Below are 24658 nucleotides of genomic sequence, written 5' to 3' on the forward strand. Positions count from 1 at the left end.
CCGATTTCGTTTCTCGGCCCAAACATATATGAAAACTCTATCGACAATTCGCTCCCTTCTCAATAGGGATCTGCGTATGCACGAGTCTTATTCGTAGGTATCGACGGCATCGCGTAAAGTTTTGGAGATCATGAAAAAGATATTTTTCGAAAACCTGTAATCGAGATGTTCATTAGGACCAGCTTTAGGTTCAGCCCAAAAATTGTTCCAACCGACTTACTAATATGTTCTCATTTAACAACGAAGTCCAGCCGAATATGGATTAGAAAAAATTCGTTAATAAAGGAGGTATCAATAAACCGATCGGAACCATATGTACGGAAATTTAAAAAAAATTACCGATGTTTTTCGAGATAGTGTTAATTTTTTCTATATTGTGGGCGTATATGTGAACAGGTCACACCCACTCTTTTAACCACATATTCCCAATCGATCGAAGAATGTTGTTACTAAATGTGAGCTCCGTATCTCTATTGTTGCTACTTCACAAAAATTATTCGTCACGCTGACAGATCTCGGTAAAATTAGGTAAAGCACATCTAAACATAGCAAAGTGGGCGTGTTCCACAAAAAAAGGATAGACACACATATCTGCTAGATGAAATCGTTAAAAACCATCCCATAATATATGAAAATATCTATATCCCTATGCTGAGCGGTAAATCTAACGTGGAACGTAAACTGGCGCTACCTTGAAAACAAATGCAATCAAGAGAGTGGCTACGCTTTTTCAGACTAACTGAGAATACATTTCTTATACAGTTTCGGGAGAATGTTTGCAGGTGGCGTATCTTTGGACTGATAACATTAATATTTTCTTCAATGGAAACTACTTTGTATGAAATACACCGCCAAGGAAGATCAAATTGCTGCTATATAAACCCTTCTATTTCAAATCTCTTAAAAGAAGGGCAGTCGATTAACTCTATCATTACCAGCATAATATTGCTTGAGGTATCGGTTTCGTGAAACTATTGAATTTATTTTATGCTTAAACCGAATATAATCCGAGCATATCGTTTATTTCATAGAAATAAAATTTAAAATTAAATGCCAGTAAATAATAATAAGCATGCTTTATAGCTTTATATTAATTCCTCAACTTTAGTTGACTTTGACAAATATTGTAGTATTATATAGTCGGTCTAGTCATACCGTAAAGTGATGTAATAAAAGATGCGTTATATAGAGTTTAATTGCAGCGACTAATATGTATATACTTTCCTCGAAAGGTTTTTTACTTTGGTTTGTTTCGAATATTTTGCAATAGTGAATGAATGTATACAGATAGACATATACACAAATATATACAGGTATATAGTATTTCCATATATATAAAATTTTCCTTTAAAAAGCTTTAATTTTTAACCCTTTGATGCTATTTTTTTTATCGGACTACCAACCAGATGGAGCAAATTTAGTTTTTCAAAGTTAACTGATCGTAAAGGTATAATAATAACGCAATTTTTTCATTAGCCGTCTCGTATGCGTTGTACCGGTAAATCAATTGCACGTATCGGAGACATCCTACACTTTCAACTTATGCCAGTTATGATAGCCTACTAGGGAGATAGCAGTGCTTATTGCAGTTATATATATTTGAGATATGTCACAATTTTCCCTATTTATGCGAAAATTATCCACCATCAATTATTCATCAATCTATCAATAATCTATAAAGCAACAAATGCTCTAATCTTTCTACGGATTGCGAGCCAAACTACGTCAATATGCAGTTTACATTGTATTACAATATATATGTATGTATGTATAGTTCTGTTGCGTTACGTTACGTTAGCAATTGAGTAATTGCTTTTAGATTAGCAATAAACAGCTGGCGTTGATTTATTAAAACAACATTTTATATGACATCACTTGTAGAAAGACGAGTTTAAGTGATAGTTCATTTGTGGATATTTTGTTTTTTTGGAAAACCAATAAGAAAAATATATAGTAAAATGATTACAATTTCAAAAATTTATACGAATTGTTTCCTAATTGTCGTCGGCATTTTGTGCGCAAGTGCACTTATCGAACAAATGGATGATACGGATTTAGTGCATTTAATTACCGCCAAAGACAATGTTATCGTTTTATTTAGTATGTTGCCATACGTTTCAAATATTTTAATTATAATTAAGAGTAAAATGATTTATTTCGCATTTCTTAATATTTAGCGAAAGATAATTGTGTGGATTGCGACGAACTACAGGTTGTCGTGGAAAATATTCAAAATGAATTGAAGGAAACGATAGGAGCGATTATAGTTAAAGCTCATAATAGCCATATGGTGAATGTATATGATCCGTCCAAGGAGCCTTCACTCATCTATTTCAGACATGGCAGCCCGTTACTTTACTTTGGCGATTATAAAGAAGATGAAATCGTGCAATTATTTACCGAAAATCAAGAACCAATTGTGAAAGAGCTATCAGATAAGAACTTTGAACATCTTACACAAGCAGCAACTGGTGCCACTACAGGCGATTGGTTTGTCTTTTTGTAAGTACAATGCTCGGTATGCTAACCAGTTGCGATTAACAATTCGTTATTTACTTATAAAACAGTTACTCGACAGATTGTGTCTTTTGTTTGCGTTTACACGCTGGCTATGAGGCCGTGGGAGCACGTCTAAAGCGTCGTTTAAACTTTGCCCGTGTCGACCGTTTAGGTGCCGGCATTTCAACGGGAAAGCGTTTCCACGTTGTAGAATCACCGCAATTTATGTTGTAAGTGATTGTGAAATCCCATTGAAATCCCATTCATTGACTTTGATGTCCTGTTAAATGATTACAATAAATATCGTAGCCTTCGCCAAGGACATGTGTTTCGGTATACAGCTAAAGATTATGCACCGGCGAAACTTATTGAATTTGTCGAAACTGGTTATCGCAAACAAACTCATCCGGAACCTGTACCACCAGAGGCTAATTCGATGTAAGATAATGTACTCACTAGTTTTTTAATCCTTCATTAATTTATCATTAATCATTTTTCAGAAATAATTTCTTTGCGGGCCAATTGCAAGCGTTGACAAACAATCGACAATTACTTATAATTGCCTCAGTGATAATTGGTACCTTTGCTTTAATTGCAGTTGTGATGAAAACTTTGGCGGAAAAGAAATCAGCAAAAGCTAAAAGAGCTGGCAAATCTAAGTAAATCGGAGAATTTAAGGCGAATCTCAAAATACTGTAGGCATAACACACGCGCACACACAATTCCAATAACATAATAAATGTAGTATTTTTTATAAAAAAATCAAGCGATCGAGTGAAGATCGGGTGTTGAAATGTTGAAGATATAATAGGGGACATATGGGGTATGTTTGTATAGTGAAAATGTGCACATGGCAGCTTCAGCGACATATATTTTGCAACAGCATCGAATTCTCAATGAATGTAGGTATGTATAGCTGGTCATTTGTGCAAACATCTGCGATGAATATGCCTCCGACTGATTCAAGATCGGCCCCGTCTACTTGATATTAAGGAGTAGCGTTATTTAATTTTTTCATTTCTTTCTTTTTTTAATTAAGGCGTTGGGTATTAAAGATTGCGCCCACAGTCGAATATAGCTTACTTTCGTATTTATTATTAAAAAAAGAAAAAAAATAGCTGAGGACAGTACACAGTAGTTATTACGATGTTTCTAAAGAATTAGAAAATGCTCTTGTAAAAGAGACTTTCGGAATCGGACAAAGGCAATCATGTTGTATTTGAATTCCACACGTATGTTTTTATCTGTGTCTCCTTTTATATTTGTCCATCCATTCAGTCTCTGTACTTGTCGCTGCAGCGGCGGGTAGAGAGAGAAGAGGGGCGACGCAATTTAGTGACTCCCATTTTTGTTCCATTTTAAAATTTATTTCATTTATGCGCTCTTATCAAATAGTTACACGCGATACAATTGATGGATGAATTAATTATGGTGATATTACAACACATTCTAAGGAATCTAAACATATATGTTGTGCACATCTCTAAAATGCGGAAATATTGCAGAGAAAGTTTGGTATGAATAAATTTATATCTCTCATTGAAGTATTTTTCTTTAAAAATGCTTACCCGCAATGAAGGTACAAGAATGTGCAGAGCCTGGTTTTCACGGTTTTCCGCACCATCCTTGGTGTGCCGTGATAGGCTCGTTGGCAATTGTTTTAAATGGGTGGCTCCCTTTTGGGCCTACACCATTATAGACTTAATTAAAAATTATAATAGTATTTACAATCATAATAATAATAATAATACATAGTAATACGTAATAGTACGTAATAAATAAAAAGTTGACTCTTTGCATAGCATTGTATGCAGCTCAGATCGCTGTATGCAATGAGAGTGAGTTAATATAACCTTGTCCGACGTAAGATATAAAAACCCAAATAATAATACAGGTGGAAATGTTTTAATTATTTTTTTAAAACAAAAATTAGAAAAGTGATCTTAATTATAATGAGATCAAAGTGATCTTATTCTAGCTAATAATTTTTATAACCAGAAAAGATTTAAAGAACGCAAGAATTTACGCGAATTCTTAAAACCTGCTCTTCCCATTTGGCGCTGCTTATCTTGCCACTGTACACGATTGTGCGCAATTTAGTGAGAGCAGCGATGGCTTCATACGTTCGCATTTCTTTTGTTTCACGAATTATTTTTCTCTTCAGAGCGACGTCCACGTTTGCTACTGTTGCGGGAGTTAATAACTGCATACATCCTTTGAACATTGAAACTGAGGTATTTATTAGGCATGCACCTCTCTTTTTTAAGTAATTCGAGATGCGAGTTTTTTCCATATGTGCCTTGGTGATGACAGTGAGGTCAAACAGATTGCTGTTTTTCATTTTATCTCTAAATCTAAACAGCAGACTTATGTAATCGAACATACTTGGTATTACATAGATGGTACCATCAGCTCGCTTCCGTTCGTACTTCCCGTTCATGAACTTTGTCAGCGTTTGCAGGTTTGCTTCGCTTCTATCGCAGACTACTGCCTTCACGTCCAGGCTGATTTCCTCTGCGATACTTAAACTTCCTGGCCTGCATCTTCGTTTGTAGCGGGTTCAAGGCATCGCTTCTTCTCCCTCCGCGCTGCTTCCGCCGACGTTGTTGGTCCCTCGTCGTATATCCAGCTGGTTTTGCTCCTTAAATTATATCTATGGGGGCGTTTTTATATGATGGTCGTCCATCTCTCTATTCGTCCGTCTGTACGTCCCTTTGTTCGTCCATCCGTTCCTCCGTCTGTTTGTCTTCTGTTTAAACAAATTCCAAAAAATCTTCGCTGTTTGATTGATCATATCCCAAAATATGTTCACTATCTGGTTCATCACATCCCACAAAAAAAAAAAATAATAATAAAAAATTGAGTAAATTATAAATTTTTTTATTTACAACATCTTGCTTTGCAATTTTCTATTTCAGAAACAATATACGAATAACCGCAAACAACGTCCTGATGCAGAAACAAGAACAACAACAACCAGTACAAACAACAGCAACAATAAGAAATAAGAAAATTTACATATGATAAGTAAATAAAAATTATAAAGAAGTCCACAGAAGTTGCACTGACCGCCGAGTTGTTAGCAAATTTATAAGCCTGTTGTGCATCGACGGGTAAAGGTTTACTAAAATCGGAGGGAAAAAAATCTTTTGCATATAAAAAAAAAACCCACCGTCATATCGGTTAATAATATTTGCTTAACATTTATACATAATCTGCATATGGAATAGCTGAGATGTCGGATGTTACCGCCAAATTATTGCGCCGTAATTCTTGATACATAGAAACTAATAGATCGTGTGCAATTTTATAGTTGTCCGCCAACTGTTCTTGATTTGCTATAATTACAGCCGTCTTTGCCGCATCCTTGCAGTGCCGCCTAGCCATATACAATCGGAATAAATAAGCCTGTGACTCTTCGTTAAAAGCACTTGCCTTCAATAAAAATCTCAAAACTTTCGTAAATTCTCTGGCCAAGAAATAATATTTCCCTGGCAGCAAATATACTTTTCACTTTCAAACTACTGAGCTAATGCTAGATAATCAGTTGATTTGGTAATTTGGTAACGTTCTAACAGTTCGCCATGAAGTTATAATTTGTTATGGCGTTGAGTCAGATCGAAGGCTTCTTCCACAAAACCGCAAAGTACAAGGAGGCTTGAAACGTGTATAAGGTTTGATGCACGGCAGGTTTTAATTCTTTCTTCCTACTCGCACGCTTGGCCTAATGACATTACGTCCTCATCGTAATTGCCCCTGATTTTTATTTATTTATTCAGGAAAAACTATCGCTCCATTGTGGGACTAAATAATTTTGACTCGAAAGGTTGCCTGTAGTTGGGTGTTATAATTAAGCAATGTAAGCAGGGCTTAAACTCAGCCTAAGTTCTTTACATGTGCATATTTTTGGTCCCTTAGTCAGATTACAAGCTCCGTCTATGCAATAAGGAATACCGTGATCATATCCTCTGTAATGGCTTTTGAATTGAATTGTGTTAATCTGTTCGGAAAACATTGTCACCGGTTTATATAAATAACTTTAACGTAAGCAGCCTTCTAAAAGCTGTACCTCTAACCTTGCTTACGAAAAAGTTTTCTTGCTGGATATTAAGGTCCACATCACCTTCGACAAACGGCCAAGTTACTTTGGTTAGTGTTTGCTGTACGCAATTTTTCTTTCAATCCAATGCGATAACGACAACAAAAAACAAATTGCCTTCAGATCGAGGGGTTTCTTTTTTCACGTATTAAAGGTAAACGTAAGCTAATTTCTTCATTTCCCCTATGTACGAACACTTCACTTTGATATTTTAAGGCGAAAGAACACATTTTTCTCTCTTTCTTTTCTGGAAGAATTTTTATCTGTACAAAAAACCAATAAGAACATTAGCCGTCCATTAGGTACCGTACCCTACTTCGACTAGTACAATTATTCACTCCGAAATAGACCCATATTGTTCAAATTTGGTGCACTTTATTTTTATGACAAATTGCTATCGCGAACAAATGCTCATCAAGAGCCGTTAACAATTAAGATTCTTTGGCATATAAAGGTTTATATTTCCTGAAAATCTTTATATGCGATGTTATGAAAAAAGCGGACGTACGTGATGAAAATTCAAGAAGGTTTATTTTTTTGTCAACTTGCTATTATGAACCAATTTTCACCATATAATATTGAAAATTAGGTCTTCTTAACATACACAGATTCATTTTTTGTAGCAACGGTTATATGGCAAGCGGTTCCAAAAATTTCCTCAACCGAACAAAATTTTCCATGTTAATTTAGAATGCCGAACCGCTATTACAGGCGTGTTCGCCAGTGAACTTTGAAAATCGCACTTTTTTTTTCAAATCATAACTTTGCAAAATAAGGTATTATGTGGAGAGGGATAAAAAGTGGACCGATCCGTCCGTCCGTCTGCCTGTAGATTAAAACGTGCCAGTATATCAAATTTCATCAGAATATCTCAAAACTTTCGCCCTGTAACTTGAATGGAAATATACATGAACAGACAGACGGATAGAGAGACTTAGATCAAATCAGTGTCGTCTTCTGCGTGAGGTATAATAAAAAATTGGAAAAGAAAACAATAGCTAATAGAATCTTATTACGAAGTTCCGAACGGTAAACATGGAGGAATAGTAAAAAATGAAAAACCAGGAAATAATATGATGAACCTTTCATTCGTAAAAACTAATAAAACATGGATGTGAACGAAATAAATAATGAAATATAAGAAAATATATAAACAAGACTGACCTCTAACTTTATTAAGGTTCGCAAAAAGAACTCCGCATTTGTGCTCAATCTATCCCACGAATTATCTGTCGCTGAGTTTGTTGGGATTAAAGAAGAAATACCATAGTTTCTTATTTCAATGCTTCAACTCGTTACCGAGGCATTGGGAATAATCGAGTTTGCAGACATTGGCAAATGAATCAAATATTTTCGATAATCAAGAGATTGCTTGGATTTAATCGAGCAGACATTGTCTCAATCCCACGTCTACAAAAAACGGTAGTTACTAGTGTCCATCAGCAGCTAAGAAGAAGAGTACCATTCCTGCCCATGGTTGTGATAACAGTTTAAACTATCCACTGACACGATAGCCAGTCGCTAGTTAAACTTTCGATCGATATAATCGAGACAGGTTCGAAATTTTTATGATCTCAATTAATAAGCGGAATATTATATTGCAATGTTTTTTTTTTGATTTTTTTTTTTTATTGACAGCAAACAATTTGACTTTTGATTTACATCAGTGGCTGTGTTTTTATGTTATGTTTATATATTTTGTTGTTGTCTTTTTTTTGTTTTCTTTTTCGGTTTAGTCTAATTGTCTGCCTGCTCTTCAAAATGTTATATAGACATTATATATCAATTGAATAAGCGACGACGCACACACAAGCACCATAATAAGCACCGGTTTGAGTTGCTGTGCTGGTCTCTATCTATGTATGTGCATATGCAGTAAATGCAGTATATATATATATGTTGACAACAAACAAAAATCGCTTATATGAATATGTTTGAATGTTTGCTTTTTGAGCTGAGTGAGCTGAGTAAGTATCATTGCTTTTGTTCAGTTAATAAAGCTCTTCGATTCAGTCTTCGGCAAGCCTTCATTTTGCATTGACGCAAATACAAATCTATCTCAGCTAAAAGAAAAAAAATAAGAAAACGAAAAAAAAAGTACGAATTTTTTTAAGCGTGACATACGCATGCGCAGCTTGTATTCTGTTTTCTAAAAACATAAGCAAGGAAAACTAATCTTTTTTTTTATTATTTTGTTTTTGTAATCTTGCGGTATCGTGTGTTGTATCTCATTCACCTAGTTTTAACGAGTTGTTACGCGCGCGCATTACAAAAACAAATTAGTTCGTGGGCACAAATTAATTTGGAGGCGAATGTGGTTTCCACAGATATTCATAAGAAATTATTTTTTTTTATATTGAGTTCATTGAGACTGAATGAGAGCATAGAGATAAAGCTTTGCTGGAATGTTTTAAACGAGTGTAATATCAAAAAAAAAAAAAAAAATAAATAAATAAAAAATAAAATAATGCGTGGTGAGTGTGGTAGCTTATCTCGCCCTAACTCAATTATCATAATAATGGTCATATATTATGCTATGCTCTACTATTATACTATACCGTTACGTCTTCAAGAATCTAGTATTCAACATTGAAAACAAGTCATCTTACGTTACTGTTCCGCTCTTCAAGCACAATTGTCGTATCGCTCGTTTTGCCGCTTCAAAACACAATTAATATATAGTTTCATCGTTTTCTCTCCACTGCTTAACTTATAAAGTAATTTCACATTGCGGCTTTCGTCACATTTCCATACAAAGAAACATAAATTTCAAATAAAAAAAACACAAAGTCTTGTTTTTGTTGTTTTTCTTATTTTTCGAAAGTGTTTATATTTTATAATCAACTGAATATTAAAAATAAATTTATTAAAAAAAAAAAAAAAAAACTTTATAATCGTGAAATGTGCTTTAACTTAAGTCAAAGAATTGAGATTTTATTTGAGTTTTTCTATAACTGTTGCTCTATCCGTTTTTAACTTTGTTGCAAACTTAATAGCCAATGCAAGTGTTTAGAAAAGGAATAAGCAGCAGCGGCAAAAAATCACAAATGAATTAATTCAAAAATCAAATCAATTGCAAGCAAGCCAGCAACAGCAAAAAGTGTGGATGCAAATGCTTAACAAATACCGATAATAGCATGGAATAAATATATGCTTCTATGTATGTATTTTTGTTTGTTTTATATATCTGCCTATGTATGTTTATATATATATGATGTTTTACCGATGAACATTTTTTTCTGATATGTATAGAAAAACAAAAAAAAAAAAATGCACATTTTTTTTATTAAGCTTTTAATTTGCAATAACTCTCAGGTAATGTGCTGATTACCAACAATTGTAGACATTATGCTATATATATATATAGCTAGCTTATGGGCGAGGAATGCCGATACATACATACATATCTACATATATATAAATGTGAATTTATAATGAAGAGAGAGTATGTAGAGTTACTATTTGCGAGTGTCTGTGCATTCACTGCACTGGCTTTTAAACGGGTTTCAGAAGCAATCAACTACTGACAACTGTTCGCCGCCAGTATTATACGAGCTCCATGGCTGGCTGGCTGGTTGGTTGGCTAATCGGCTCGCTGGCTGTTTGACTGACAAGCAGGCACTTAGATCGTTGACTTGTTCGAAATTTCGAGGTGCCTTAAAAAATTAAGCTATCGTATAAACGAACCGAAAGTCAATCAGACTAAATGCCTACATACATATATGTAAGCATTGAACGAGGCCGTTGTGCCGGTTTCTAAATTTTATGTTTGTACTTTTGCGTTTTGCTTTTTCTATTCGTTTAACCATAATGTGGAGCACATAGTAGTAGGTCTGTCTGAATAGAGTCAGTCTACATAACTTAACCATCAACGAGGGAGTTAAAGAAATAAATTATGAAAAATTTTTGTTGATGTTTTTATTTACTTTTTTAATGCGATGAAAGTGCGGCAAGCACTCAGAAATACCTATTCTTTTGTTTTTTGGTCGGTTGCTGACGTAGAATAGCAAAAACCGAATAAGAAAGTTTTAAAATCATTTCATATAACATAAAGTTGGCATATTCAGCTCAAAAATGGTCATGTCTGCCTATTTGCTCGTTAGTAAATATTTTCATTGGTTAAATCCAAGATTGGTTTTTCATATGATACACCACTCAGGGGATGGCCTCTATACGTGTAATACGGGATGAGGGTCAGACAAAAGCAGAAAAAATAAGGAATTGGCCGCAAACTAGTAGATGTTTGCTCAAAGCGTTGGTGTTATGCCTTCACCGTCTGAGCGTTCTTTATCGCTGGCCCTGGTTGGCAATTACAATATCCAGTGTTGCAAAAATTGGTATTGGAAATGCTCAAGTAAAAGAAGCCCAGTATATGTGTCTATCCGTGGAGCTATTAAGAGCTTTAGTATGACAAAGACTTGTATACAGATCTCAAAACTGACACAACACTGAGTTGTTGACAATTAGAGGTTAGGTTGAAAAATCACCGCAAACCAATGGGACTATTGTATATAAAAAAATTTAAAAAAAAAAGTTACCTAAAACCTATCCTATATTGAAATGAGCCTTGGTAGAAATAAATGCTAGAAGTCTGGAAGGATTTAGAGGAAAAATGCTTTCGACCGTCTGACATGTGATAATAGCAATAAAATATATTTTATACTTTTCCATTTTAATGTGCTTAGCTTGAAATAGTGCATAGGTGGTTCAAGAACCGCCTCAAGGCTTCTTAGACTCTTTTACTTGTTCTAACTACGTAGGCAATGGAATGTTAATGGGTTTTTATATGATAACAACAAAACAAAGAAAAAAGTATGAATAAATAAAAGCAAGAAAGAAAGAAGGAAGAAATTCATTTATTTCGGTCAAGCATATCTCAAGGATTTTAATAAACTCCGCAAGAAATCATTAAATGCTTACTTCATATGCATGAATGGAAATCTTTCAAAAAGCTTTTTTTACCAAAACTTTACATATATGTAGTCAATTTGCATCCGCATGTGTTTGCAATCACGTATATTCGCATAAGTGAACCCAGCCGTTCAACGTTATTATCAACTATCTAGTGGCTGTTTATCATTCGAGGGTTATTTATTTTTAGTTAAATGTAAAGATTATTTTTACCGATGAATTTTTTTATTACAGGTGTTCATTACGTTCATTTGCATATTTGCAACCAATTTTATTGTTATTATTATTATTATTATTATGACAGTAGTACCTACACAATCCATAAAAACATCATTTATCTTCTCTTAATGTAAAATATATTCTATTTTTAAGGCTTTTGTGGTGTAGTAACAAAAAAAAAAAAAAAAAATCCGTATTCTCCGTAATGTAGTCTTTAAATTAATGTTTTTCAAATCGTTCGTCACAAATTTATGAAACGCGAAACAAATAGTAAAAGTTTTTTTTTTCATGTTATAATTTACGTGTTGTCCTCGTTCTGGATAACCGTCATCGTTTCAACAATAACTTATGTATCAATTTATTAAATATAAAAGTAAGAAAAAATAAAACTAAATTTTGTGTGTATATGCTTCGATTTTTCATATTTGCCCCACTACGCTGTATAACTAACTCTTAGTGTACGGAAGGCCTTAGTGAATATTCGCGTTAAAATTCATATCTTGATATCTCTTAACCTGTCATGGATTATTAATGAAAACATATTGAAATTTTTAGATTTATTTTCGAGGTTATTTTCGATTTTTTTTCGAGTTCGAGTGGTTGGATATTGTGTATTGATGACATGACGATGATGTCTATTCTCAGAGCTTGTTAACTTTCAATCTAAACCTCTTCAATCAGAAAAGCTATTGTAAAAGAAAGCACATGGTTCAGTTAGTGATCAGATGATGAATACCTTAAAATGGGTGCATTCGGTATAAAACTTCAGTCTCTCATCCGTGAATGTATTTTTTATTTATTTATTTTTTTTTTTGCTATGAGTGGGGACATCAGTAAAATCTAGCTTATTGTGGAACTTAGTTCGCTAAAGTTATCTCTAGGGGAAACGCCACTAAGTATAACTCCGTGAATGTGAATAAAATCCAAATAACAATGCATTGGCTTTAGGTCGAATTTTGACCATGCATTGGGGACAGTCGCACAACTGTTTGTTAACTTGTACCGACGAAAAAAATAACTATAAAAATCCCGACTCGGTGTGAATAATTGAGAAAAATATGCTGAAATTCTCAAAATTTTTATTACACATACATTGTGCCCTTTTATTAGGCGTATTATAACTATTTTCGGATTTGATCTGCCCATTGCAAGTAAAAGCATGGCTCCGTAATTCGTGCTCCAAGAACGGGCTATAAATTGGCTCTGATTACTAGACTAAGCAAATTACGTGTTTTTTAAGCCTACACAAGGGATATAAAAAAGTATAAATCTCCTCCTTAGCTAACAACTACCTCGACTTGTTGTAATTCCTTAACATTGTCCGCCTCTGGAACAGCCTAACAGCAGCGGTCTTTGCCACCGTGCCTGATGTTTTCGCTTCTAAATCAAACGTACCCAAACACTACTGCCTTTTCTCATCCCTCTCTATCTATAACCCTCCCAGAGTGCCATGGTGTTCCCGGCTAAACGGACGTCCCCTCTCACTGACTGGTCAAAATAAGTAGAAATTTTGTTCAATACTAAAATACTTTCAACTTAGACCCGCTAGTGCTCTTTCAGAGTTATATCAACTTCTCGGACATCATTTAATATTGCAGGAAATCATTATAGAGATTTCATGCCTTATCTATCATGAATGCCCTGCTCGTAGCCGAAAACCCAAAACTAAACTATTAAACAAAAGTCGCGTACCATTGATTGAATCTGCTAACATTTTCATCTTTGTTACTAGAAATCACATGAAAACCATTTCATATCCTCCTCTCGATAGATAATGAATTGGCTTTTGATTTACATCCATTGACAACTTAAATATTAATTAATAATAAAAAGGAAAGATAATGTGTAGATTATTTTTCCGTTATGTCGGGTTTTTTCCATAAATGCAAAAAAATAAGAAAAAAAAAATTTAAATTTTTCTTTTTTAATTACCTCGTTAGCCGTTGAATTGTGCATGATCATTTAGTCTTGCGACTTATCACATAAGACAGAGACATACGCGATCGCCTGTGAAATTAGGATAACTGAAAAAAGAAAAACAAATAAATGAAAGAATAAATTTATACAATAATTAATAAATTATATCAAAAATTAATTAACAATAATATAAATAGTTGTGGGGAACATTTTATACCAATAATCATCAGCATATATATAAATATAGGTAATATATATATATATATATATGGGTTAAAGCTCGTATAGCTGAGAGAGAGCCTCTGGATTGTAGATGATAAGTTAAGTTTGCAAGAGATCCGTTAATAAACGGAATCATATGTATCAATGTAGTTTATGGTATATAGAAAAAAAATAATTTATGAAATTTTTTAAACAAAATTTTGAAAATAAATCCTACTCGTGACCTTAAGGGACAACCAAGTGACATTTCCGCTACTAAATATTAAATTGACGCCAAGTCAGCCAAGAATAGATATAAGAGGCCGGGTTTGTTGTGATTTGCAGAAAATATTTTGCTTATGAGTATATAAGAGGACGGGTCATGTGAGCTATTTTAGTAATCATTGGAAACCAAATTGTTTTAGAATCTATTGCATATCTGGAAGAGCAAGTGGTGGTTAAACGACACTTTTATCTTTGCCTAAAAGGTAGGCTAGCTTCACGCTTTCAAGAATTAACGCAAGTCCAGATCTTTGATCATAATTAAAGGTTTGGTTTGGTTCGTACCTATATGCTTCCTAATATTCTTTACTTAGCAAAGACCCAACCCTCAAAAAATATGCGCTAGGGCTTTCTCCACTTGGGCAATATCTAAAAGCAGCTTAAAAGTCTGAAGACAATGCATTTGTAACATTGTTTATGTGATCTTTATTCCAACCATGCTATTCAAACTATAGGTTCGAACATACACAATCAAACGAGATATATGACACTTTAGAGAAATGCAGTCATTGCGTGCAGCGATTACAGATGCTACACTTTACGGCGACTCTTATGATATTTGTCACATTTAATCTGCGCACGAGCAGTATTTCTCTGATTTAACTCAGCATCATGCCGCTCCTTTTAAGCTAGTAATAAAAATTTTTACTTTATGATATAATTTTTATAAATTTCATGAAACATGAGCATGACAAATTTTTCGTTCTGCCCTTATGACTAATTTTGTCTATTTGCTCTGTAATCTATCTATAGAGATGAAGTTTAATTTCATTAAGAATATTATATTAATACATATATATTCTTTGCAATGTTATAATAGGTAACGGTTGGGCAACACATTTATACAGTCTACCAAAAAAGTTTTGATATGCGATGTACACAATTATTTATTATTAAGTGCTTGCATGTATTTTGATCATTTTTTCAAATGAAAAAGAAATTTACTGAGAAAAACTGGTGCAATAGCACAACAACTTTTCCCCTTATTTCTGACAACATGGCGATAATGCGTCGAAAGAATGCTATTAGTTTGGCAACAATCCAATCATCGACTCCTTTTCGCCCTTTTTCAACATTTCCAGACCACGTGCCAGCCAAACTATACTGTATCAATCCGAACATGTGTTAATCAGAAGACGCAATGCGTTGCGAGTACCCTGGGTGCGGCAGAACTTCTCAATCGAGTTGCAACAATGTGTCCTTGACAACTTCCGCAACGTATCGCCGAGTGTTATTATGCTAGAGGAGGAGACTTTGCTTCTATTAACCGCTACTGCTGTTTTTGTTTGCAGCAATACATCGTTCAAATCGTTCCGTGAAAGCGCGAGGTTGAAACTTATTCAAGGTTCTCAAGTAAATGTGTAGAAACAGTTGATTCGTCAACTGGCTTTCGTCCAATAGGTCTTTGAACTTTTTTGGCCCTCCAGGCCGTTCTTTGCCATTGACCTTAAGCACTTGAAAGCAAAGCCGACGACTAGCATATAATGGAGCAACATCACCAAGAGCTTTCTAAATGCGTTCGATGGGCTTACGCAATCGATTTCTTGAAAGCAAACAACAAAAGTAATGAATGCCGAAAATGGAGTTTTGAGCGTTCAATGATTAGCGTCTGCACATACTGAATAACTCGATAATACTAAATGGAAAATTATTATTTTATGTAGAAAAAGGTCAAAATGATTGAATTTAACGGGGTGGTATATTGATTCTTCGCATTACCTTATAAATTTCGTCAGTAAATGTCCCTGATCAAAACACATGCAAGCATCTATTATTTATTTCTTGAAATACGTTGTTCTTATACATAGAATATGAGAGTGCGCAGGGGTTGCGTGAGAGTTAGAAGAGGAGTTGTATTCTTTTTTACTATTCAGAATTGCGAAATCGTTGTTTACCGCGCGAACGAGGAGTAAATTGAACGGCAAATCACATTAAAATAGCAGGAGCATCCGTTTGATTCAGATTCAGTATAATATATGCTTTTGGGAAATGGTTTTAAAGTGTTATGATCTGACTAATATTGGACAATGATTTCCTTGTAAAAATTAGCTAACGTTTAGTTCATTTATAGACAGGAGATTGTCACTCTTTGGGTTATAATTTTTAAAAAGTGCTTGAGACTGCTTAAGACTAGACTAACCATCTGGTCTATCTTGTTTAAAAAATTACTCCGATAGTCTTAGTTGCTAGTATTCATCGTACTTTAGTCCTAGAATTTGCTTTTCTACTCTGAATTTTGTAAAAGTCTTGCAAAAAAATGAATAAAAAGAAACAACTAAAAAAGCTCTGGTAGACCAACTTACCTAGTTACCTTAAGTGGTGTGTAGGGTATAACATAAAATAAAATAGAATAATATAAGAATTTCCTATTAGAAAACTCCAAAATACAATGAAAGCCTAAAGAATAGTGCATTGTATGTTAACCATTCGATCGTTGAACGCTCGTTTTTAAGGCATCAATGCAAACACATACGAACGCGCAAAATAAATTGACTAAAGGTTTTCTTTTTAAAATTTTTTAGGTACTCGAAAGCCAACGTGTTAGTTATTTTAATAAGAGAATTTATTTATTTTATATATCGATACATATTTAATATTTATTATCTTCTAGCGATTAGATAATTCTATTTTACACAACCAATTACGCCTAGGCAAAGTGATTCTGGAACAAAATCCTTTTATTGTTCGATTCTAACAGTACAGTATAACTAATATCTAAAAGGGTGGCAAGCTTGTAACCTACTATTCACATTCATATCAAGGTTTGAACACATCTTAAATATCACGCGAGATACTACAGGTGTGCTCTGCGATATGGTGTTTTCCCATTTCCACTGAAGCCGCGCACACTGTTTGCCTTATATGAAAAGTAGAAAAAAAAGCTTGAAATTTCTTCTTCTTTTTTTTTTTTGATTGATGCGTTAAACTTTGATACAACGAAAAAGAAAAAATCTAGATATCTCTTTGCCAGCCTTCGTATATTATGTGTGTATATGTGAGGGATGATATGTTACTTTAAGATTTCTTTAAATAAAATTTTTTTTTTTTTTTTCAATTAATTTAAAAATGAAAAAAATTTAAATTTATTATATTTACTCGCTGTCTTGAGATCGTATTCGCTTATTACAAATAAAGAAAAAAAAATTTTTTTATATGTATGATAATCAAAATTAACATAAAATATAATTTTATTGTGGCCTCAGTACTTTCAATGCTAATTTTTGAAACGTGTTTTTTTGTTTATTTAACTTTTAGTTTTTTTTTTTGTCTTTTTTTTTCTTTAAGTTCTCTTATTCCTGTTTACTTATTTTTTTTTTTTATATATGCCGTACTTTTTCAAACAACTTTTATGAAATGCAACAATAATTTGGCTTTGACGCTTAGAGCATCAGACCATCGATCGATTCGTTTATTCGTTTGCTCGTTTACTTGTGGAAAAAAAAAGCTGAAGAGAGACGAGAAAATAAAGAAAATGCCCGTTTCACATGATATTGAAATTCGATTCGAGCGACGATTTTTTTTTTTTTCTTTTTTTCTTATGTTCGATATGTAGTTGCATTTTTTTTTTCTTGATTTTCATCTCTGTTTTTTGTATTTTTATTTTTTTTTTTGTCATTCATATCTGCTACAGTTGAAACTGGAAGTTCCACTTTAACTAAAAAAAATGTTCAGGCATATACCGTTATATATGTATTCACGCATATGCTCTCTCATATATATATATATATATATATATATATATATTAGTTATGGATATACCTATGATATACATTTATTTAAAAAGACCTTCTATTTATAATTGATGCGATAAAAGTCAGCTTAATTTAGAAATAAATTATAAAATGAAATGAATATCGAAAGAATATAAATTGTTATAATAAATAATTGTTAAATAATAATCGGTTGAAGTGAATGAATGCGGCCTTTAGAGAAAGCAATAATTACAATAAGAACATTTATTAACACCGACTGCATATTAAAATTCAATTAAGAACATGCATTGAAAACTATAATTCTCTACATCTGTACATGGAGGCGGCAACTTTTTATTTACGACGGCGCTTTTGAATCAATCCTCTAATATTCTTCGTATACCTAGGTTAAGATTTTTAAATAAGGTGTTTAATGCGAACATCTTTTAAAATTGAAGCAATTCTGTGAGAACCTTACTTTACGTGCGCACTTCGAAACGTGCTTGATCCGCCTTGGAAAATTGTTTATTATATCCTACATTCTTATGGACGTATACAGCATTCAGAAGAGCTTGAGATGGACCCACATATTATATCACGTTTCTTTTTCTGTCCATCTTGTTTCTTGTGTTCAACCGACAAATCGAAATTTTTGAGAAATTTGTTATCACAACATGCACGTTTGACGCAACACGAGAAAAGTTTTTGAGTACGGTTTGAGTCGGACCACTTCCCATAGAATCCCTTATTTTGAAAAATAGGTCTATGAAAAACTATATCAAGCGTAGTGGTGTGGGATATTCAAGGGTAGATCGTGTCTTAGTATAGTGATTTTCTTGTTTTTAAATATTACATGCTGGCGTTTTGATCACTTACTAGCGATAAGACGAAACAATATGTTTTCTTGTTATAACTTTTTATCTTTATCCGGATATATCCGGAAGAACTATACGCAGTGCAACATTCGTATATAATCTTTATTAGAAAACAATATTGCTTTTAGGTCGCACGGCAATTAGACTGTGAAGCACTCCTGTGCCTCCACATATTTAAAGCAATTTAGTAGATATGTATGTGTCAATTATGAGCGGGCGGGCATCATTGGGCGAAGGAAAGCACGTCGGTGTACGAAATTTTGGCAAAGTAGTTCAAAAATTGCCCACAAAAGTTGAAAAACAAAAATATATGGAAAAACATGGGGTGGACAGACGGACAGACTTACCTTAGTATCACTTTCTTAATCCATCCATTATAGTAAAATGTGAATTTATCACAAGTCCTTCTAGATGTTATACAGATCCGCACAAATTTAATATATCTTATAAAACACATTATATAATAAAGATATATAATGTAAGTCCACGTTTTGTATGTTAAATATAAAATAAAGTTGAGTGTTGCGGGCAAGCTAATAACAGACTTACATCCATTTTCAATCTTAGCCTCTCGTCATCAAGTCCGAATAAAATCTGAGCTTTCTAACACAATTTTTATAACTGAGCCTATCAACAACAGCAACGTTTGACGAACGAACGATTGAATATGTCTATATCGAAACTTATTTTCTTAGGCTGATGAGGAATATTTCATATTTTATTGGCCTCTGTGATAAATATTACTGAGTATTACAAACGGAAGCACGAGACTAGAATCTCCACGTTTTCTTGGCCTGATCATGCCCTGGTCGTCGTCATAGTCATGAAGTCTTTTTTAGTTATTTTTCCAATAATTCCCGTTACTTTCCAGTCTCAAGGTGCATTTGTGAGTATACTAATTACATGTAATTTTTCTATTTATAAATGTGAGCACATTAGGTTCAATGCATTGATGAGGACAACCTATAATGCAACTATGAAAAACCGCTCTTACAAGCCCATTGCGTTAAGATCTCATCAGGGCAGGCCGTATGGGCTGGCTTAACGTAATCTGTGTTTTTTGTAAAGAACAGTGCAAGTACATCCTGTACCGAAACGAAATAAACTATGTGTTACGCTTTATTTCCATCAAAGATAGGAAACCCCATCAACAACAGCTGACGCAAGTGGAAGGAAACATAACTACAATATGCCAAAAGTCATGCTATTGTGAGTGTTTCAGCATGAAGAACTTCAGCCTAGCAGCACTAATCGGTCGTGTGCTCACCTCGACGCCGCAAATATCAGCAGACGTTATTTGTTCCGATCAGCCCTGATCGCAATCGATTGCTTATGGTGATAATTGCAGAATAGTTTTTTTGGCAGAAACTTATTCACACTGGCAATAATTTTGAGCTTAAGTAAAAGAAGTGATGAACCGAGAGAGAGGGGGAGAGGCGTCTGCATTGTCTATGAACGTCAATGGTCGTATGGTTCATCACGTACTTATGATTATGTAACTTCACAAAGTCTACATAGCATCTTTTTAGGCGTTGCAGATATAAGCTTTATACTGGCGATTGTCGTTAAAATGTGCCCTGTCCCTTTGCAGTTACATTAAATGCATTGAAGAAGTGTTTATACTTTTCGTAGCGATCGTAGGTATAAACACCCACGCACGCACGCACGCACACACATCGTAAATGCATTACTCGTTTGAAATATGCAATAAAACAACAATAACAGCACAACGGCAGAACAACAACAAGTGTGTTGTTTTTTTCTTCTTTTCTTTTTCTATTCCTTTCTCTTCTCTCTTCGCTTGCATTCTTAGATCCCCGATTTGTTATCAGTTTCAAATCTTACAAAATTCGGCTTTTAAATACCCTCTGATGTCTGTGCGTTTGCCGGTCGCTTGTAAGCAGTCAGTCAAACAGGAGACAAAACGATTTACAGCCAAACGTCGATGGCTTCTGTTGCTCTTTTCCTTTTTTTTTTCAATTGAATGTTTTCTCAGTTAAAAACAACTTTATAACAAGAGTCGCTGTTGCAGTATTTGTTACTTGTTGCCGCTTGTAATCAGCAAGCAATAAAAAAACTTGAAAAAGTTGAAAACCTTTAATGCTGTAATAAGCAAGTAAGTGGATGAAAAGATGTGCAATTATTTGATAAACCGTTGCAATAAGAACAATAATAATAATAATAATGAATAATAATAATAATAATAATAATAGTAAAAAAAAAACAAAAAATATTAACAACAAGTACAACAATAGTAATAAAAATATTATCCAAAGCATTACTCACGTTTTCGTTCAGTTTGCAAGTGAGCGTTAAATACGGAAAGAAAAGTAACAAATATTTCAAGACCGTTGGTGAAATTTTTTTCATTAAGAAAACGTAAAATAAAATGAAATAAATGAAATAAAAAGTAATAATAAAAACATTTCATCAAAGACATAACACAATAACAAGTAAAGAAAGAAACAACAGCGACAGAAAGCGAAACAGCAAAGCTAAACAAATTGAAAAAAATTGAAAAACAACGATATAACGAAATAAATTCAATGAAAGAGCAAAACAAAAACAAGAAGAAAACAAGTAAAGGTACAACAATCGTGACATAAGTTATGACATCAAATAAACACAAGAGTCAATTAATTCGAAATTTTTACTTACATTTGATTCAATTATATACACATTTAATAAAATATAATTAATAAATAAATACATACGCACAAACACACAGAGTCGGGCAGGCTGAGGAAATATTTATTTATACATACATATATATGCAAATATTTGTTAATTCAGAAAGTCGTGCCATTCAAGTAAGTGTTAATTGAAAAAATAAAAGGCAAAAAAAAAAAAAAAAAAAAACAAAAAAATATTTATTTATATTTATTTTTTTATATAAAAAAAAAAAAAAAAAAAAAAAAAAAAAAACAGAATAAACATATTTAATTTAATTAATAAATTCATAAAACTCGCCTTAATTTTCAAACAAATTTCAGTTCAATATCTTCATTAAAAAGCTAATCAAAGGAGAAAACGTAAAAAAAATTAATTGTGCAAATATTTTGGATGATAAATGACAATTATCTCTAGCCATTCTATATATATATGTAAATGGTTCATAAGGCAAATGGGTTATCTCTGCTAAACAGTGACTAAATAATAAAAATTTGAAAAAAAATTTTAAATTTGTGTCAACGAATTATTTAATATTTTCAATTTTACACCGAAAATGATATATTTTGAATCCAAAGTCCATTACGTTAGAACCTCTATATATGTTTTGTTCATCCTTCAAAAAAGTACTGCTCGACACCATTTTTTCTTATCGTTTTGAAAAATTCCTCTAAAACGTTATTTGCTTGAAGTGAAGCCATTCGCATGCTCAACGCGATCACTTAAGTAGTTTTCTTCCTCTTCTTCTTTTGTTATTTCAATGATAATTTAAAGACGCATAATGCGATTAGTAGTGGGGTTATGAGCTTGTAAGCGACTTAGAATCACTTTATGGTAGTTAGCCTGTTGCCGTATGTTCGTTTGTACCGTATTACTTTGCCACGCGTGACCAATTCATTATGACTTTAAAAACAACGTAACGCGAATTTTAGCAAAGTTGAGGCATTTATTAAAAATCGAATAAATCAATATTTATTAACCGTCAGCTAAAGTTTATACGGGTCGCTTATAAAAGGGGCGAAGTCAAAATTTTCCCGTTATCTTTCTATTGCACAGAAAATTCGTTTTTTTTTTTTCTAATGTAAGCAATCACTCAGGGGATATACCTTATCCGTGTAACGCGGTGACAGTCAGAAAGAAGTAAGAAAAAAGCAAATACGTAGGGTCGTGGTCGACGTAGTCTTAGTCTTCTTTGCAGCAAATTTTTCCCCGATACTCAAATCAGTCAGTAGCTTTTAACAGTTCTTTCGGGCACTGCGTTCAGGTACTTCCCGGATTTGTTTGTAGCACTATATAACTCAACTCACTTTTCACTGCAGAAGTCAATGTCGAGGGGAAAAATCTCACGAAGCCACGCCAGGCTAATAAGATGCATTGTAGATTGCGACGGGCGTGTACGAAGGAGTTGCCCAACAAACAAGAGACAAGAATTTTGGGCGGATTCAGAAGAGTTGCAAGATGTTCCATGACCATAGAGAAAATCATTTTTTATATTTCTAAAATTATCTTCCCCTGTGATCAAGGAAAGAATTAAGAAAACTGTCATTAGACGTCTCCAAAAAATTTAAATGAGTCTATCAACATTAGCGTTAAGCTTTTGAATCAATTTTGCGGTAGTTCTTATCTCCTTTTGATTGAATTGCGAACGGTGTTTATGATCTCTAGATCAATGTGTGTGCTATTTGTGTGAACAGGGCTGTACGTAGGTCAACGGATTTCAAGCTAAACAATAATTAGCCTTTCTAATGAAAACGGTACAATTGAATATAAACCACACAAGAAGTCATTAGCTTAATCAAACTGAACATAACGCAGCTATTGATTTGCTTTACAAAATACCTTTCGACGAAAAGTGTACGCAGAGTATCATCCAGACTGTGACGGGAAATGCAGCTTTTCTTCTCTTAAAATACTAATGGCGAACGTTGTTTCAACTTAATCTTTCGCACTTTCACCATAAAGAGAAAACGTTAATCACTCCCTGAAGAACCAAGTCTAAGACAAGTATACTTCACTGTATTTGCAGTAAATCGTCCACAGACCGGATTGTTTCCACAAAGAAAAGGTGAAAATAAGTAGTAGGAAAGAATTCCGCCATTGCAGCTCTCCTCCAACTTTTGCCAATCCCAATTAAATGGATATGCTGTGTCTAGAGGAAATCTCTTTAAGAGTGCAAGAGTGACACTTGTTCGGTTCAAGATTTCGTAAATGGTGTCAAGTTGTAGAAATGATCGAGATTTATTTTCTATTCTAAAGTATTGTTTATTTCTTCTTTTTTTATCAACAAACCACCGTTCAACGTATGTCTACTTAGTTCTCAGATAAGTACTTGTTTTCAACAAAAACAAATAAAGAAATTATATTCGGTCGTGACCGAACCTTTTATACCCGTCATCGTTATCCTAAAAAGAAATTAAAATAAGTAATAGAAGTAAATTTTCATGCTCTACAATAGTGAGTGGCTGATTTTTTTAATTTTCAAACTAAAAGTTTTTGTCGCATAGGCGTGTGGGCGTTGTAGACGTAACCTTTGGAAAGTTTAAGCTGCTTCCGAATGGCTACAGAACTGCACTAGTTTTTTATTCGCTTTGAAAAACAAAGGTGTACTCGCTTTACGTAATTATGTAGACATGTCTTTTGACCGGTTTGGTTCAATTTCAATGCCAACGTGCGTACAAGATTTGTAGCTAATAACTCCTTTTTTGCGGCCAGAAAATCGTGCAAAACGAACGACCAGACGGACATGGCGTGGAATGCAGAATTCAATGCTGATCAAGAATACATATATATACACATAGCGGGATCTGTGAAGCTTCCTTCTGAGCGATGCAAACATTTTGACAAACTGAGCATGCTGCTTATACTTCAATGACGGGTGTAAAAGAGAGAGAAGAAAATGGGAAAAAAACCCAAAAAATTATCTGAAATTTATGAGTAGTTGAATGTTTTGGACGAAGACTTCAGGGTATAATATAAAATTGTTTTCGTTTCCCTTTCCGATTTTATGAACTGATTAATTGATTATTAATAAGATTAAGAGTAAATGACTAAAATGATTTCATTTGAATAAATTGAAATCATAACAAATTTCTACCGATTTCACTATTGCTCCCCGCACGGCTCATTTACTCGGTGCATACGTAAGTAAAACTAGATGATTAAATTAAGTTTTATTCCAAGTTAATGCAAGTACTCGGTAACTGCGAGTTGAATCATTTTCGACTCATCATTTTATTAATTTATTATTATTATTCCGTTTGCATAACGTGTTATCATACTTATCTGGAGCCCGA

At 33.6% G+C, this 24658-nt stretch overlaps 2 protein-coding genes across 3 annotated transcripts in view; both read left to right on the forward strand.

The window, feature by feature from the left end:
- Positions 1-1889: 1889 nt before the first annotated feature.
- LOC119640856 lies at positions 1890-3227 on the forward strand. Its single transcript, XM_038039130.1, has 5 exons — positions 1890-2100; positions 2178-2502; positions 2568-2729; positions 2809-2937; positions 3000-3227. The coding sequence occupies exons 1-5, from the start codon at positions 1959-1961 to the stop codon at positions 3160-3162; spliced, it is 921 nt and encodes a 306-aa protein (XP_037895058.1). The 5' UTR covers positions 1890-1958; the 3' UTR covers positions 3163-3227.
- A 6269-nt stretch (positions 3228-9496) lies between these two features.
- LOC119640814 (putative uncharacterized protein DDB_G0272194) overlaps positions 9497-24658 on the forward strand; it is an 88039-nt gene continuing 72877 nt past the window's right edge. The window contains exon 1 of one of the 2 annotated variants that reach the window (XM_038039060.1): positions 9497-9758. The gene's annotated coding sequence lies outside the window, so the exon portion shown is untranslated. The remainder of the gene's footprint in view (positions 9759-24658) is intronic. The other variant, XM_038039061.1, reaches the window with a different exon arrangement.

Source organism: Glossina fuscipes, unplaced genomic scaffold, assembly GCF_014805625.2.
Source record: "Glossina fuscipes isolate IAEA_lab_2018 unplaced genomic scaffold, Yale_Gfus_2 128, whole genome shotgun sequence".
NCBI lineage: Eukaryota > Metazoa > Arthropoda > Insecta > Diptera > Glossinidae > Glossina > Glossina fuscipes.